Genomic DNA, 17,679 nt, shown 5'->3' with positions numbered 1-17,679 from the left:
GGCCCTGTGGAAGGGGAACGCGGTGGCGTGCCTGCGCCTCTGCCCCTGCAGCGCCGTGCAGCTCGCCGCCTACCGCAAGTAAGAGCCGGGCCGCTGCGGGCGGGGCCGGGAGCCGGGAGGCCGGACTGGGGGCTCCGCGGCCGGGAGTCGGGGCCCTGGAGTGAGGACAGCCCCCCTCCCGATCACGTGGGAGCTCCTCGGGGCGGTGGGACCGGAAGGCCACATCCACCCCCCCCACCAAAGCGCAGTCCCAAAGTTTTTCACGTATTCTTGGGATTCCCGCCCTGCCAGATGCAGTTTTGTGGCCCACAGCTCTTGTCCAGGAAGGCTTTCTGAGTTGGATGGGGTGAGGAGGTGGAATGGAGCAAAAGGAGGTTTGGGGGAACCGAATGAAGAGATCTCCAGAGAGATAAATCCTGACCGTTCCCACCATCCACCAACTTGGAAATTTACTTTGGCTGGCTTAGGAGAGAGACTCATTTGAAGGTGTGTGTCTGTTTGACCAAAGCCCCAAGAAGCAAGTCTTGCCCAGTAGAGTCCTCTTCATCTTCCCAAGGCTTGATCGGGGCACAGGGTCAGATCCGTTGCCATGAAAAGGCCGCCGATTTCTGCCCACCCATCCCATACCTCCAACCTAAATGAAGCTTGACTTTAGAGACCACCAGAAGCTGCAGCTTCCTCTCCGCCAACAGTCCCCTCAGCCTAGTGCTTTGCCCCTCGCTGCCGCCTGGCCTCATCTTTTGGGCTTTTTCCAACTTCTCTTACATCAACAGCTGCGCCTTTGGAAAAGACAATAAAGATGTAGGTGCAAGCCGGGCTTGGTGGCTCAGCCTGTAATCCCGCATCTTTGGGAGGCTGAGGTGAGTGGATGGCCTGAGCACGTGGGTTCGAGACCCGCCCGGGCAACTTGGCGAGACCTCATCTCTACAATAAATCAAAAATTAGCTGGGCGTGGTAGCACGTGTCTGTAGTTCCAGCTACTTGGAAGGCTGAGGCGGAAGGATCGCCGGAGCCCAGCAGGTCAAGGCTGCGGTGGCCGGGAGCGGCCACTGCACTCCAATCTGGGCGACAAAGTGAGACTCCAACTCAAAAAAAAAAAAAAAGATGTAGGTGCAGTCTTAAAGCTTCCACCGAGTTGAGATACTTGCATTTGAACTGGAAACCAAGCCTAAAAGAATAAATTGGTAGTGATGGCATTTCAGGAAGAGGTGTTTCTGTATTTGGGGGGGATGGTGTCTGTGTTCTTCATTCAGTGGGCACAGGGCCAACTCTGAAGACTGAAGTTGGTCTCTGTGTTCGTCATTTGGTGGCCACAGTGCCAATTCTGAATTACACAAACAGCCCACAGTCTTGAGAGCTGGTCTTGACCACATAGCTCAGCCTTGGTGGCTAACAAAGAATGTTACCTTAACACTGTCACTTGGAAGCCAGAGCTAGCAGGCTCACCTGGTGGCTGACTAGCCCAATGGAATCATCCTTATCACTGAGGCCTTTAGGCCAGAATTCATTTCACCTCCACCTGGGAGTAGCGGTCCTTTCTCTTCTTGTGGGATGAGGAGACATGCGTAGGATCAAGCAACATTTTCTGTCAAGGCTCTCTTCCCTCCCCAGCACCCCTTGCCCTGCAGTTTGTAAACAGTTCTCCTCTGAATTGTAATGACTCAATTTCTCCCCCATTTCACCCTCTGCTCCACAAAGTGGTATGGAAATCTTCCTTCGGATAGGATAGACTATGTACCGAGGGGTGGGGTGCAGAATGTCAAAAGCCCATTGACGTGTAATGGCTTTTCTGCTAACTGTCTAGTATATACACATCATTAGATTTTTACAACTCCTTCCTCCTGCCCTGTAAGGTCCATAGGTTGGAAGCAGCATGCTCATTTTACAGATGTAGAATGGGGCCCAGACTGGTGACACCATTTCAGTGACAGAGCTGAGCTCCACCACCTAGCCTTCTGACTCCAAACCTCAGGCTCTATCACATCATGCCTCCTTTCTTTCTGCATTCATTTGACATTAATTTAGTTGGGCTTTATGAAGTTCCCACTTTATGCATGATGCTGGGAATGATGAAAGGGGCATGGTTCCTGTGCCCCAGAAGCTTACAGAGTAATAGAAGAATAAGACTAGTATATCTGTAACCATAACACACAAGGTAGCGTTCCTACATAAATATGATACTCTTGGTTCATCGTTATACTGATTCATTTCTACTCTTTTCTGACCATGATTGCCATGGATAAAGTGCTCTAGAAAGTCACACTTCTGATGAGGGATGAGGAGAAGGTGTAAAGACTTCACAGAGTAGGAAAAAAAACAGTTGAGTTTGGCCTTGTGAAGATGAGGAAGAGTCTGCTGGGCAAAGATGGGGAGAAAGATACTGCAGGTCATATCAGCAAAGGCACAGGGGTGGGAAGGCAAGTGGCATGATTGGAAATATAGCCAGAAGAGCAGGTTGGAATGAGATCCTGGAGGGTGGGACTAAGGAGTTGGACTCTACTTGGTATGCAAGGGAACTGTGGGAGGTTCTTTTATGGGAGGGAGGAGTTTTGTGATTAAAGCAATTCCATGGGAATTACTAATGGCAGGACCAATTAGGAACCTGTTGCACTAGTCCACTTGACAGCTGATGGCACCTGAAATAGACTGGTGACAGTGAGAGGAGAAAAGATATGTGTGGGAGAGGAGAACAGAAAAATTATTAGCTAAGTTTGCTAATAGTTTTTTGCAGGATTATTTTCTTTCTGGAAACTAAAAGGAAGTATTTTGGTGACTGGCAAGGCATAGTTAGACAACAGGGTGGTTGATTCATCATGTTGCCATCATTCCTCCATAAATATGACACTCTTGGTTTGTCATGATACTGATTCATTTCTACTGTTTTCTGACCATGAATTTTCAAAACAGTCGGCTGAGGACAATAATATAGCCTATAATCATGTATTTGAACAAAGCATAAATATCCAGAATGTTCAGGGAATGGAGTGGTTAAATGATTTGTTCACAAACATTAATGGCAGAACTGGAACTTGAAACCAAGTTTTCTGGCTCCTTAGTCTAGGACTCTGTCCACCATTTCACAGCTGAAGTATCTGCTTACTTGGATTTATAACCAAAAGAGTTCGCTCAGTAGCATCTACTGGAAGCTAGGTTCTTGTAATAAACAAATAATACCTTGCACAATGGATGGCTTTCAGGTACATCAAATAGAAGACACCCCCCTCACTGTACTCCACAACTGTTTGTCTGTCTGCATAAACATTGGTCTGGGTCCCTGCAACTCTGAAGTTATTCATAATCAACACCATTTCCTTATTGTATAAGCACTTCGTGAGCTTGTGTCTGGCTCCATTGACTGCTAACCTGTTAGGTTGAAGTGTTGGCAGTTCTAATGACATATCCAGAGAGTGTGTAATATCTGTGCAGGCTTAAAGGAAGGAGTTACTCCAACTCACCAACTACCCAGTCTCACTGGAAGAACCTTCTGTGCATGTATGTGTCGGGGTGGGAGGAAGAGCGGAAATGGGAACACTGCTGCCCCGGCCAATCAGACAAGAGTTTAAAATGTAGGGACTGGAATGACATCATTGGTCTCCTGATTCCTATCAGGGTTGCCTGCCTTGACTGTGATTCTTTTTTTTTTTTTTTTTTTTTGGAGTCTCACTCTGTCACCCAGACTGGAGTGCAGTGACTGACTCCGGCCACCGCAGCCTCGACCTGCTGGGCTCCAGCGATCCTTCCGCCTCAGCCTTCCGAATAGCCGGAATTACAGGCACATACTACCATGCCCGACTGATTTTTTAATTTTTATTGTAGAGATGAGGGCTCACCAAGTTGCCCAGGCGGGCCTCGAACCCGCAGGCTCAGGCAGTCCACTCACCTCGGCCTCCCAAAGCGCGGGATTACAGGCTGAGCCACCGAGCCCAGCCGACTGTGATTCTAAGGGGGAATAATTGGTAGTCCTTGTCTCTATCAGAGGGTAGGAGTCTGAGGAAAAAGGGCTTCTTTTGGTTCTTTCTAATTTTGTATGTTTGGTAGTAAGACTCTATAAAACAAACTGATATAAGATAGAGTTCCTCTTTCTAGTTCGTCAAGTCATTCAGTGAACTCAGGGCCTATTTCTTCTCCAGTTGCCCCTATTTGTCATTTCCTTGTCAGGACTGTTGAACTCTCTTGTGCTCTCTGCTGGGGGCTAGCACAGGGTCTGGCACACTGTAGATGTTCAATACATGGGTAATGAAATAACTATACCCTAGAAGTGGCCAAGTGGGATGGAGAATAAGGGTGTGACAATGAGAATGAATGGTGTTTCTTTTGGCATTTCAAATTCTACCTTCTAGGTTGTTCCAGATTGCTACAGACCACCCTCCAGAAAGCATTTACACTTCCTCTGTTTCCCTTGCCCCTCCTAAGGTTCGCCTCCAACTTGTCTGACCAGGGTAGAGAGAAGGGAGGAACGAGGAAGTATGCAGGCAGCAAAACTGAGGCAAATGGTCTACTGGTGAATGCCAGCTTTATTCACCTGCATGTTTAAAAGCAGCTGGTTAACTCAAATGACCATTTCAGTTGATGCAGTTAAAGCAGACTGACAAAATGAAGTCAAGATTTCTGCGGTTTGAAGATTTTTTTTTTTTTTTTTGAGTTGGAGTCTCACTCTGTCGCCCAGACTGGAGTGCAGTGGCACACTCCCGGCCACCGCAGCCTCGACCTGCTGGGCTCCAGCGATCCTTCCGCCTCAGCCTTCCAAGTAGCTGGAACTACAGGCGCGCACTACCATGCCCGGCTAATTCTTTTTTATTTATTGTAGAGATGAGGTCTCGCCAAGTTGATGAGGTGGGTCTTGAACCTGTGGGCTCAGGCAATTCATTCACCTTGGCCTCCCAAAGCTCGGGATTACAGGCTGAGCCACCAAGCCCAACTGAAGATGTTTTTAGTCAATGAATGTTTACTTGGAAGCAGAAGAGCTGGCCTAGAAGCCCTTAAATGGTTTCACCTGGATGCCCACTCGTATTTCTCATGCAGCAGGCCCTGGCCTGCCTGCAGCTGAAGGAACAGGAAACACACCTCTTCACTGGAGGTTTGAAAGCCAGAGAGCTGGCAAGGCGCAGTGGCTCAGCCTGTAATCCCAGCATGTTGGGAGGAGGGGGCGAGAGGATTGCCTGAGCCCAGGGGTTCGAGGCCAGCCTGGGCAACTTGGTGAGATTTCATCTCTACAATAAATCACAAAAACCAGCCGGGCATGGTAACATGTGTCTGTAGTTCCAGCTACTTGGAAGGCTGAGGTGGAAGGATTGCCTGAGCCCAGCAGGTCGAGGCTGCGGTGGCCGTGAGCATGCCACTACCCTCCACCCTAGGTGACAAGAGTGAGACTCCAACTCAAAAAAAAAACAGCTTGAGCTGCTCTCATTTTTGAAAAAGGTTAATGTTTTTATTTTAGCCAAGCTCTGTTCACTTACCTTTAATTCCAGACCCTGTCTCTCTCCCTACTCCCCCCACTGCAGCAGAAAATATTTTTTCCTGGCTTCCAAGCCCTTTTGGAATTTGTCCTCATCAGCAAAAAGGAGTAAAATTCCTTTGCTTCCTGGCCAGAGGATGTGTGCTGTGTAAAAGTCCCCTTATAACGATTTCTCCCAAAGTAGGCCTCATGACTGGGGTTGTCTTGTTTCCAAAAAGAGGGATTGTAACAGAGTGGCTTTCTGTTTTGCTTTTGGGAAAGTCCACCCAAAGCTGCTTTTTGATAAAATTGTAAAACTACAGAGAAGCACAAAGAATAGTCTGGCAAAACACTCACATACTCACCATCCAGAATTTGACAGTTAACGCAAAAAAAAGCAGCCAAATACAGGAAATAAAACATTGCACATAAAGCTGAAGTCCTCTTTATTCTCATTGCCAGTTCCATCCCCTATCCACTTTCCCAGAAGTCTACTTTTATACTTTTCTTCATATGGATCTATATCTAGCCATGAATAGTATTTGCAGTTTTGCAGGTATGGTTCTAAATGAAATAGATGGTTTTCATGCACTATAGATCACTCTGAAGCTTGCTTTTTTTCATTCCATCTCATGCGTTTAGGATTTATTCATGTAGATACATAGTTCTAAGCTCATTCATTTAGTATTTATTGTAAACATTATCCATTGTATGACGATAGACAATTTATTTATTCTCTCACTGGTTGACATCTAGGTTGAGTTTTTCACACAAACAGTGCTGTCTGTATCTCCAAACATACGCATGCAAGAGTTTCTCTAGGAAGTGCTCCTAGAATTGGAATTGCTGGGGTAAAAGTAGGTGTTTTTACAGTTTTACTAGGATACTGTAAAGTGGCCATCCCAACTTATATTTCTCTTAGCAGTAGGTGAGAGTTCCTGTTTCCACAAGTCCTCACTATCACTTGATATTATCAGACTTTTAATCTCTGCTGATCTGCTGGGTGAGAAATGGTGTCTGGCTCTTGTTTTTATCTGTCATTTCTCTGATAACTAGTGAGGGAGAGCATCTTCTCTTATAATTATTCATCCAATATATATATTTGCAATTCAATTACTAGGATGTTCAAAAGTCATAATTTCCAGAAATTTCATTTCTTTTCAGTTTCAACAGAACTGAAAAAGTGCATTCCAGTTTGCTCTTTATCAAGTACACCCACAGGCAAGCAATGTTGACAGTTATGTAGATAAGAGGGGGGGAATGCTTAGAGTGAAGTGGGAGGGACTTAGGGCAGGTAGAAATAAGAAGGTTGGGCATCTCTTCCTTATCACTAACATTATATAAATATAGTAGCACTTGAATATGGTGTTCATGAATGCTAATAGAGTGCTATGGAAACTTTTCACTTTGTAAACACCTTCAAATGCTGTAAAATATTTCAAGAAGTAGTGGGGCGCACTCTAATACAAGCCACAGCTGATTCCTTTGGGCTTTTCCCATTTTCTCCTAGGTTTGTGGTGCTGTTCATGGATGACCTGGGCCACATTTCCCAGTGGAGCTCCATCATGGCTGGGAGTCTCGCAGGCATGGTTTCCACCATTGTGATGTATCCTACAGACCTCATCAAAACACGGTTGATTGTGCAGAACATGCTGGAACCATCCTACAGGGGGCTCCTCCATGCTTTTTCTACTATTTATCAACAGGAAGGGTTCCTGGCCCTTTATCGAGGGATTTCCCTCACTGTTTTAGGTAAGATGGAATGATCCACACTCCGCCCAAGAAAAGTTTGTGTTGTTTGACATATATGAATGTACTGTGTACCTTTGTGACCTGTTAAATCAGTTTTACTGAGGTCAAGGTTGTATGGATTCAATCCATCTAGAGCCAATTAGCTTCCTTCTATTCCATAGCCATATACCCCACTCCTAAGCTTTGCCAGTCACATTCCAGGGAAGGAGTTGGGGCAGAAAGTTGAGGCAGCTCAGCAAACTGGTGAAAGCGCCATCCTAAACACCCCCATCTGACTGTGGAAGGAGTCTTCAATGTGTGTATATACATGTCATGAGTGTCTGAGTGCAACTAGGATAACAACTGTATCTCCTGCAGACTTGGTACCCTTTGCCAGAGCTACACACATACAGGCCCAATTGCCAAATCCATTAGACGTTTGCCTTTATCTGACCTTTGTTGCAGCATTTGATAAGATTGATTACCCCTCCTTCTGGAATCTTGGCTTCTAGGACCCCACCATCTGCTGAGTGTCTTCCTATATCTCTGGCAACTTTTTTTACCTGACTTATCTGGCCCATCTGGGTCATCTGACATGGCCATCCCCCACATACTGCTCTTCCCTTGGGCTTCTTCCTTGGCTTTCTTTTTACTCTCCACGTTAGCTTGCTTCTCATCCTCCATCCTCTCCCTGGGTGACCTCATCTATGCTAGTGGTTTGAACATGTCTGCCAAGCTGTAATAACAATAACAGCATTTAGAGAGAGTGCTTACTGAGTGCTGGGCACTGTGTTAAATGCTTTGCATGCAGTTTCCCGTCTAGGCCTTCTTTTACAGATGAGGAAATAGGTGTTTCAAGAAGCCAAGTGACTTGCCAAAGGTCACATAGAAAGTGGAAGAACCAGGCCAGGCCCAGTGGCTCATGCCTGAAATCCCAGCACTTTAGGAGGCTGAAGTGGAAGGATTGCTTTAGCCTAGGAGTTCAAGACCAGCCTGGGCAACATAGAGAGACCTTGTCTCTGCAAAAAACAATTATTTTTAATTAGTTGGTGTGGTGGTATTCACCTGTAGTCCCAGCTACTTGGGAGGCTAAGGCAGAAGGATCACCTGAGCTCAGGAGGTCAAGGCTGCCATGAGCTAGCATCATGCCACTGCACTCCAGCCTGGGTGACAGAGTAAGACCCTGATGCAAATAAAAAAGAAAAAGTGGAGGAATCCAGCAATACCACTCTAAAGCCCTCTCTTAGCCACTGACTTATAGCAACTCCCAGTGGCAGTATGAAGACCTGCTACTGAACCCCTTCACCTCAGTGCTCCCTAGCTGTATCAAACTCCAGACTATCCCTGATGTCCTTGTTAGTTCCAACCCAGCTCTTTCTCCTGTGTCCCCTAATGAATGAGACCACCTTCCTTTCACCCCATGGCCCACGCCAGAAGAAACTGAGGAAGCACTTCAACTCCTCCTCCTCCTCCATTCCCACTTCAGTCACCAAGTCCTGTCAATTTGACCTCTTTTAACTCAAACCTAGCTCATGACCTCATCATCTTTCCTGCAGACCCTCTTGCACTCAGGCTCCTACCTGCCCCCAGTCTTGGTCTCTCCTGCCCCAGTCTGCCCTGTGCACTGCTGCCAGGTTGAGCTGATGGCTGCACGTGCATTTTTTTTTTTTTTTGAGTTGGAATTTCACTCTGTCACCCAGACTGGAGTGCAGTGGCCGCTCCTCTACCTGCTGGGCTCCAGCGATCCTTCTGCCTCAGCCTTCCAAGTAGCTGGAACTACAGGCATGCACCACCACGCCCAGCTGATTTTTGATTTATTGTAGAGATGAGATCTCGCCAAGTTGCGCAGGTGGGTCGAACCCGCGGGCTCAGGCAATCCACTCACCTCAGCCTCCCAAGGCGCTGGATTACAGGCTGAGCCACCTAGCCAGCTTGAACGTGCAATTTGATCGTTTCACTATCTTCATTTCATTGTCCTCCTTAAAAGACTTGAATGACTCCTAAACTACAGGAAATGGCCCAGATTCCTTATGGTATTCCCGATCTTTCAGACCTTGCCCCTGCCAGTGTGTCCTACCTCATCTCCTGCCACACCTCCACCTGTTCCAGTCATACAAAAAAAAAGTTTGTTTTCTAGAAATGCCACTCCCTTTCTACATGCTGTTCCCTCTGCCTTTCTATTCTCTCGAAGTCTGCTGAACTCCTACTCATTCCTCAAGACCCAGTTCAAAAGTTCTCTCTTCTGTCAAGTCCTTTCTGATTCCCCCAGGCAAAATTAATCCCTCTGATCCTTGTGTATCTGAAGCATCTTGCATGTTATATGTTATAGCACATATCAGGGATACTATAATTAGTCTTCCCTGGCTCCCCTCAGTGGTGAGCATGTCCAGGGAATTAACCTCCGCCTCTGTATTCCCAGCATCTGACACAGAACCCAGCACATAGTTTAAGCTCCCCAAATGTTTTCTGAATGAAGGTAAATGGAAGGTTGGAGAGCCATTTGTAATACATGTTTATTTTTAAATTACTACATTTTTCTAAAGAAAACCAATGCTGCTTGTGCTATCTCCTCTTTTTTTATCCTTTTTTTAGAGACAAGGTCTCACTCTGTTGCCCAGGCTGGAGTACAGTGGTGTGATCATAGGTCACTGCTGCCTTAAACTCCTGGGCTCAAGCGATCCTCCCGCCACAGACTCCCAAGTAGCTAGGACTACTGGCATGCACCACCATGCCCGGATTTTTTTTTTTTTTACTTTTATAGAGACGGGTCTCGCTATGTTGCTCAGGCTGGTCTCGAACTCCTGTGGTCAAGCAGTCTTCCTACCTTGGCCTTCCAAAGTGCTGGGATTACAGGCATGTGCCACCATGCCCAGCCTATTTTCCCTTTTAAATCTCATTTTGAGGGAGAAATTTAGTTCCTCTGTAAACTGAAGATGGCTTTCAAACTTTCTGGAAGTTTAAGAAAATACTACCTATGGTATTACTTCCTCACCATCGTAGTTCCTAAAAAGGTGAGGAAACCACACTGTGGATGGTATTCATGGGGCCTTGGTAACACCATGTCCTTCACAAAGGTGAAGCCAAGCAACTTCCCTCACCACTGAGAGTTTCTCACTTTCCAGTTCTCACAGAATATTTTTCTCTCAGCCAGCAATCACTCCTTCCTAGCCTCCAAAACTTCATTAAGTGCCACCCACCAACTTTTTTTTTTAATTGGAGTGATTTTTTTCCCAACATTTGTTTTTTAGTTCAAACACTTTAAAAAGAAATGACCGGGCTCAGTGGCTCAGCCTGTAATCCCAGCACTTTGGAAAGCCAAGGTGAGTGGATTGCCTGAGCCCGCAGGTTCAAGACCCATCCAAGCAACTTGGCGAGACCTCATCTCTACAATAAATCAAAAATTAGCTGGGCATGGTAGCGCATGCCTGTAGTTCTAGCTACTTGGAAGGCTGAGGCGGAAGGATCAACGGAGCCCAGTAGGTCAAGGCTGCGATGGCCAGGAGCATGCCACTGCACTCTAGTCTGGGCAACAGAGTGAGACTCCAACTCAAAAAAAAAGAAAAGAAGAGAAATGTAGGGCTGGGCTCAATGGCTCAGCCTGTAATCCCAGCGCTTTGGGAGGCCAAGGTGAGTGGATTGCCTGAGTCCACGGGTTCGGGACCCACCCGGGCAACTTGGCGAGACCTCATCTCTACAATAAATCAAAAATTAGCCGGGCATGGTAGTGCATGCCTGTAGTTCCAGCTACTTGGAAGGCTGAGGCGGAAGGATCGCGGGAGGCGGAAGGATCGTGGGAGCCCAGCAGGTCGAGGCTGTAGTGACCAGGAGTGGTCAATGCACTCCAGTCTGGGTGACAGAGTAATATTCCAACTCAAAAAAAAAAAAGAAAGAAATGTAAATACCCATATACCCACCATCTAGATGCTACAATTAACATTTTGCTTCGTCACTTAGCTATCCATCTATGCATCTTTCCAGCCATTCATCAGTTTATCTTTTTTTTATGATTTCAATGTAAGTTGCAAATATCAGTACACTACACCACTAAATCCTTCAACAGGTGTATCATTAAAGTTCAGTCTTTGTTTACAGTTCTTCTTTCTGTTTCTTGTTTTTGTTTTTGCTTTTGAGTTGGGGGTCTCACTCTGTCTCTCAGGCTGGAGTGTAGTGTCATGATCTTGGCTCACTGCAGCCTTGAACTCCTAGGCTCCCACCTCCGCCTTCTGAGTAGCTGGGACTACAGGCACGTGCCACCACACCCAGCTAATTTTTGGAATTTTCTGTAGAGGTGAGGTCTCACTGTTGCTTAGGCTGGTCTCAAATTCCTGGGCTCAGTCTTTCCACCTTGGCCTCCCAAAGTGCTGGATAACAGGTATAAGCCACCACGCCTGGCCTATGGTTCCTTTTTTTTTTCTAAGTTAACTTTAAGTGATTTATTTGTTAGCTTGCTTAGGATGACGGCATTTCAGAAACATGGGCTTACCCAAGATTTTTGTTTTGGTTAATGTTTAAAAATAACAACAAAAAGAAAACCCTCTGCATATGCATTTTATGTATACACACACACAAAACAAAAAATCCAGAATGGTCTCTGGACATATGAGAACACACGTTCTGATTGAATGACTATGGAAATTTCTCCCAACATTTAAAAAAGCTGTTCCCTAATGCAGAGGAAATAATACACCATGGTATCAAATGTTATTTTCTGATAAAGGAAGCAACTACAGAAAACTTTTATTTATTTGTTCGAAGTAGCCAGTGCTACTGATGCAAACCTCCCCCCAACAACGCTCCCAATACCACTTTCAAAATGAACTTATCAAACTTGATTTTCATTAGAATGCAGTTATTTTGTCGTACTAGGAAATCGAAAGCCAAGACTCAGATTTCATATATATATAAGTAAATATATATAAAAGCAAAGCTAACAATTATTGAGCTCCGTCTTCTGGAGAAGAATGCCAAGTTAGTCTCTCCTCATAAAAAGCAATTAAAATTTGAAGACATCTCATATTTGCCTCTTTTGCCAGCACCAAATCTGCCTCATCTGAATCTTTCCATTTCATGAGAAACATCCGTTCTGCACTGCTGTCTGTGGCACCAATTATTCTTTCAGGATCCGAGACCTCTGGCAAAGCCCCGTGGTTTCTCAGCAGCATCTCTTTTCTTCTTTGATTTGCTATCATCAGATTCACTGTCAGATACTTTCTTTTTGTACCATCTGTTTCTTTACCAACTTTTTGAAAATTAAGAAATGTTTCAGGCCCAACTCGGTGGCTCAGTTTGTAATCCCAGCACTTTGGGAGGCCGAGGTGAGCAGCACTTTGGATTGCCTGAGCCCCGCAGGTTCGAGACCCACCTGGACAACTTGGCAAGACCTCATCTCTACAACAAATCAAAAATTAGCTGGGCGTGGTAGTGCACTGCTATAGTTCCAGCTACTTGGAAGGCTGAGGCGGAAGAATTGCTGAAGCCCAGCAGGTCGAGGCTGCAGTGGCCAGGAGCATGCCACTGCACTGCAGTATGGGCAACAGAGACTCCAATTCAAAAAAAAAAAAAGTTAAATATAAATACCCACATATCCACCATCTAGATGCTACAATTAACATTATGCTTTGTCACTTAGCTATCCGTCTATGCATCCCTCCAGCCGTTCATCAGTCTATCTTTTTTTTATGATTTCAATGTAAGTTGCAAATATCAGTACACTACACCGCTAAACCCTTCAACAGGTATATCATTAAAAGTTCAGTCTTTGTTTATGGTTCTTCTTCTTCTTTTTGTTCTAGTTTTTGAGTTGGGGGGCTCATTCTGTCACTCAGGCTGGAGTGTAGTGTCATGATCTTGGCTCATTGTAGCCTTGAACTCCTAGCTCCCACCTCCGCCTTCTGAGTAGCTAGGACTACAGGCACGTGCCACCACACCCAGCTAATTTTTGGAATTTTCTGTAAAGGTGAGGTCTCACTATGTTGCTCAGGCTGGTCTCGAATTCCTGGACTCAGTCCTTCCATCTTGGCCTCCCAAAGTGCTGGATAACAGATATAAGCCACCATGCCTGGCCTATGGTTCCTTTTTTTTTTTTTTTTTCTAAGTTAACTTTAAGTGATTTATTTGTTAGCTTGCTTAGAATGACGGCATTTCAGAAACATGGGCTTACCCAAGATTTTTGTTTTGGTTAATGTTTAAAAATAACAGCAAAAAAGAAAACCCTCTGCATATGCATTTTATGTATACACACACACAAAACAAAACATCCAGAATGGTCTCTGGACATATGAGAACACACGTTCTGATTGAATGACTATGGAAATATCTCCCAACATTTAAAAAAGCTGTTCCCTAATGCAGAGGAAATAATACACCATGGTATCAAATGTTATTTTCTGATAAAGGAAGCAACTACAGAAAACTTTTATTTATTTGTTCGAAGTAGCCAGTGCTACTGGTGCAAACCTCCCCCCAACAACGCTCCCAATACCACTTTCAAAATGAACTTATCAAACTTGATTTTCATTAGAATGCAGTTATTTTGTCGTACTAGGAAATCGAAAGCCAAGACTCAGATTTCATATATATATAAGTAAATATATATAAAAGCAAAGCTAACAATTATTGAGCTCCGTCTTCTGGAGAAGAATGCCAAGTTAGTCTCTCCTCATAAAAAGCAATTAAAATTTGAAGACATCTCATATTTGCTTCTTTTGCCAGCACCAAATCTGCCTCATCTGAATCTTTCCATTTCATGAGAAACATCCGTTCTGCACTGCTGTCTGTGGCACCAATTATTCTTTCAGGATCCGAGACCTCTGGCAAAGCCCCGTGGTTTCTCAGCAGCATCTCTTTTCTTCTTTGATTTGCTATCATCAGATTCACTGTCAGATACTTTCTTTTTGTACCATCTGTTTCTTTACCAACTTTTTGAAAATTAAGAAATATTTCAGGCTGGGCTCCGTGGCTCAAGCCTGTAATCCCAGCACTTTGGGAGGCTGAGGCGAGTGGATTGCCTGAGCCCGTGCATTCGAGACCAACCAGGGCAACTTGGTGAGACCTCGTCTCTACAATAAAATAAAAAATAAATTAGCTGGGCACAGTAGTGTGCCTGTAATTCCAGCTCCTTGGAAGGCTAAGGTGAAGGATCACCAAAGCCCAACAGGTCGACACTGGGGTGGCCATGAGCGTGCCACTGCACTCCAGCCTGGGCGACAGAGTGAGACGCCAACTCAAAAAAAAAAAAAAAAAGGAAATGCTTGAATTAACTCTGAACAATCTAAATTTTCTTCAGGCTCCCAAGTATTGTCAGCATCTGCAAATCCCTTCCTTCCACTTAAGAAAATATTCCACTTCCCCTTTCACTACACATCAGTCCAGGACTTTTTCCACCACAAATTATTCAGGCTCTACCTCTTCAACCTTTTTACTCTTTCCATTCTGTTTCCTTCCCATCTTTTACAATGTCATTGTATTGGAGGCCATTTTTTTATTGCAGACTTCAGGAGCTATTACTTTTGGTGCAGAATTGGGCACCCAGACAACTTGCAGCGGGGAACACCCATGAACTTTCCCCTAGGCCTCCAAGCAGTCTCCATAGGATCGCAACTTGGCTGCTTCTCAGCCTCCCTCTCCCATCAGCTCCCGGAGGGACACACTGGGACGCTCCAGCCCCGCTGCGTGGCACTTCTCCCACGTCCATCCGCCCCTGCCCAGGCCCCTCCTGGCTGAGTCTCCGCTTCCTGAGGCGGAGCGCGAGCCTCGTGGTCAGTGCATCCGCGGGGAGTAACAAAGGCCGCGCGGGGTTCGAGGGCACTGTGCAGGCCGCAGCGTCAGGACAGCGGACTGCCAGGCGTGCGAGTGCAGGGAAATACGCCACCCTTCTCAGAGGCCTGAGTCGCCGACAGGTTCTTCTTTAAAGTATAATTTATGTACGGTAAAGTGGACAGATCTTTAGTGAACCATTTAATGCATTTTGACAAATGGCACAACCCCAACCAAAATATAGCACATTATCATCGCTGGAGAAAGTTTCCTCAAGTTCCTTGGGTTGGTGTTATTGTAACAAGCACAGAGCCCCCTCCTGTACTCTTCCCCAGGGTTCCTCTCGGACATCTATGTTCTCAAGCCAGTATCTTCCTGAGATATCAACAGCCTCTTCCCGGCCATGTTTTCCAGGTGCTCTCCCATTCTCTGCTGGCTCCCTTCTCGTTTACATGAACCTGGAGAAAATCTGGAATGGGCCCCGAGATCAGTTCTCTCTCCTCCAGAACTTTGCCAATGTCTGTCTGGCTGCTGCAGTGACACAGACTCTCTCCTTTCCGTTTGACACCATGAAGAGAAAGATGCAGGTGAGGAGTCATGGGTGGAGGGAATGCCTTGAAGTGTTTTTGGGTGTGTTACAACAGCAAAGAACATGGACCCCAGGTGATGCCAGGTTCTCAAGGAGCATGTGACTGCTTGTACAAATACTATGCAAACCCCCACTCTGTGGCATTTCTGCTGCTAACCACAGGGCTCTTGGCTCAAGCCCAAGCCGCCTCCTCATTCCCATACTCTGTTTTCCGTCTTTTATGAAACTGCCAAATGTGCCTCCCCCGTTTTTTTCCTGTCTTCCTGGTTCTCCTCCTCCAAGACCAGCAGGGAGTAGAATGTAAGATGCAGTCTGCTAAGGCTCCGTCTCCTTGCTGCCTCCACAGCAAAGAAACAGCACTCTGACTTTCCTCCTCACACCTGACCCCAGTGAAACAAACAGGATGGGACTAAAATAAGCGAGGTACTACAGCTCACAAAGGTCCAGTGGCCCCTGACTCCCTCCCTGAGGAAAGAACTGCTTTTAAAATGAGGTGGCTTCCAGGAGTTCGAGACCAGCCTAGGCATCATAGCGAGACCTCATCTCTACAAAGAAATTAAAAAATTAGCCAAACATGGTGGCACATGCCTGTAGTCCCAGCAACTTGGGAGGCTGAGGAGGGAGGATCGCCTGAGCCCAGGAGGTCGAGGCTGTGGTGAACTGTGATTATGTCACTGCACTCCACCCTGGGTGACAAAGTGAGACCCTGATTCTAAATTTAGCAATAAAATAAAATTGGATGGTTTCAAGGCTGCAGTGAGCTCTGATTACACCACTGCACTCCAGCCTGGGTGACAGAGTAAGACCCTGTCTCTTTTTAAAAAATGAAATAAAATGGGGTCATGTCTTAGCAGGATCGGTTGTACATTTTCCTAATGGCTACCTTGGAAGACTCACATTTTCACAGAGGCAAAAGCCTAGTATCAGAAATTCCAAAGTGAATAATCAGCTTAGCCTAGAATAAACCAATTTTGATAAAAGAAAAATCAGACTGACTCAAATAAGGTTGAGGATTAAAGTCACATCTGTACAGTGGGACCAGAATTCCAGCAGGGATGAGGCTTTGCATTTTCCCTTAACCCTGCTCACAACCCTAAAATTCCACTTCCATAGACTTGCCTGCCTCTCTGAGCAAGCCCTGATTTTTACAAGAGATGTACAGTAAGTCCTCTACATACAACTCTTCAAGTTAAGAACTTTAATGATGTACACCTGTGCTTTTTTATGTATTATTTCTCTCTGCCAGGTGTCAGTATAGCCTGTTAAATACATACAGTACTCTATAATTGATTGTTTTAGTTGGGTACCTAGGCTAACTTTGTTGAACTTACAACAAATGGACTCATGAACATGCTTTTGGAACCCAACTTATTCATATGTTGAGGACTTCCTATATTCCTGAAGAATTGTATGGAAATTAGTTTGGGGTCCACTGAATTCGATTTTAAATGATCAGTCCCAGCTGAGTTTGGTTTCCCAATGACTTTAACTCCTCTGTCTGCTTTCTCAATACAGGCAACATAGTGAAACCGTGTCTCTACAAAAAAATTAGCTGTGGTATTCTTGGTTGCTCTGGGCCATCTCTTACCCCAGCACTAAAAAGCTTGAAGGTACTTATCAAAGCTGCCTTCATACAAATACCATAATTGTACTCAACACTGCCACTCCAGTCCTTGAAACTTCATCTGTTTGGGTTGTGTTCCTTTCCTGTCCTTGTCTAAACAGATAAATAATTTTTACATTATCATAATGATAGTGTAGGTGTAAATTTAGAGTCTGCTTAGTGCATGCTCATTCATTTTTTAAAATTATTTCTAATTTTTAAAATAATACACATATACATTTTTAAGTAAAATGGTTAATCTTATGTATGTTTCACCAGTTTTTAAAAAAATGTAGTACATATAGCTTGTAGAAAATGTGGGAGATACAGAAAAGTACAAAAAAGAAAACAATAAATGACCCATAAGCCCACCAATATGCATGGATTAAAATGATTTTTTGTTTCTGTTTTTGTTTTTTTTTTAGTCAGGGTCTTACTCTTTTGCCCAGGCTGGAGTGCAGTGGCATGATCACGGCTCACCACAGCCTTGACCTTCTGGGCTCAGGTGATCCTTCCACCTCAGCTTCCTGAGTAGCTGGAAATACAGGCACATGCCACCACGCCCAG

General features: G+C 45.2%; 1 protein-coding gene and 1 pseudogene across 1 annotated transcript; one reads left to right on the top strand and one right to left on the bottom strand.

Moving 5' to 3' along the window:
• Nucleotide 1: 1 nt before the first annotated feature.
• SLC25A43 (solute carrier family 25 member 43) lies at nucleotides 2-15,612 on the top strand (the record flags this gene model as incomplete). The annotated part of the gene is made up of 3 exons (XM_008071354.2): nucleotides 2-78; nucleotides 6,945-7,186; nucleotides 15,335-15,612. Coding segments are annotated over 3 exons (597 nt in total), but the record flags the coding sequence as incomplete, so codon positions are not given.
• On the bottom strand, nucleotides 13,778-14,641 carry LOC103273882 (annotated as a pseudogene).
• Nucleotides 15,613-17,679: the final 2,067 nt, after the last annotated feature.

Source organism: Carlito syrichta, unplaced genomic scaffold, assembly GCF_000164805.1.
Source record: "Carlito syrichta isolate Samal-C Ts95f unplaced genomic scaffold, Tarsius_syrichta-2.0.1 Scaffold314294, whole genome shotgun sequence".
NCBI classification, from domain to species: Eukaryota; Metazoa; Chordata; class Mammalia; order Primates; family Tarsiidae; genus Carlito; species Carlito syrichta.
This window is presented reverse-complemented; position numbering and strand designations above follow the sequence as displayed.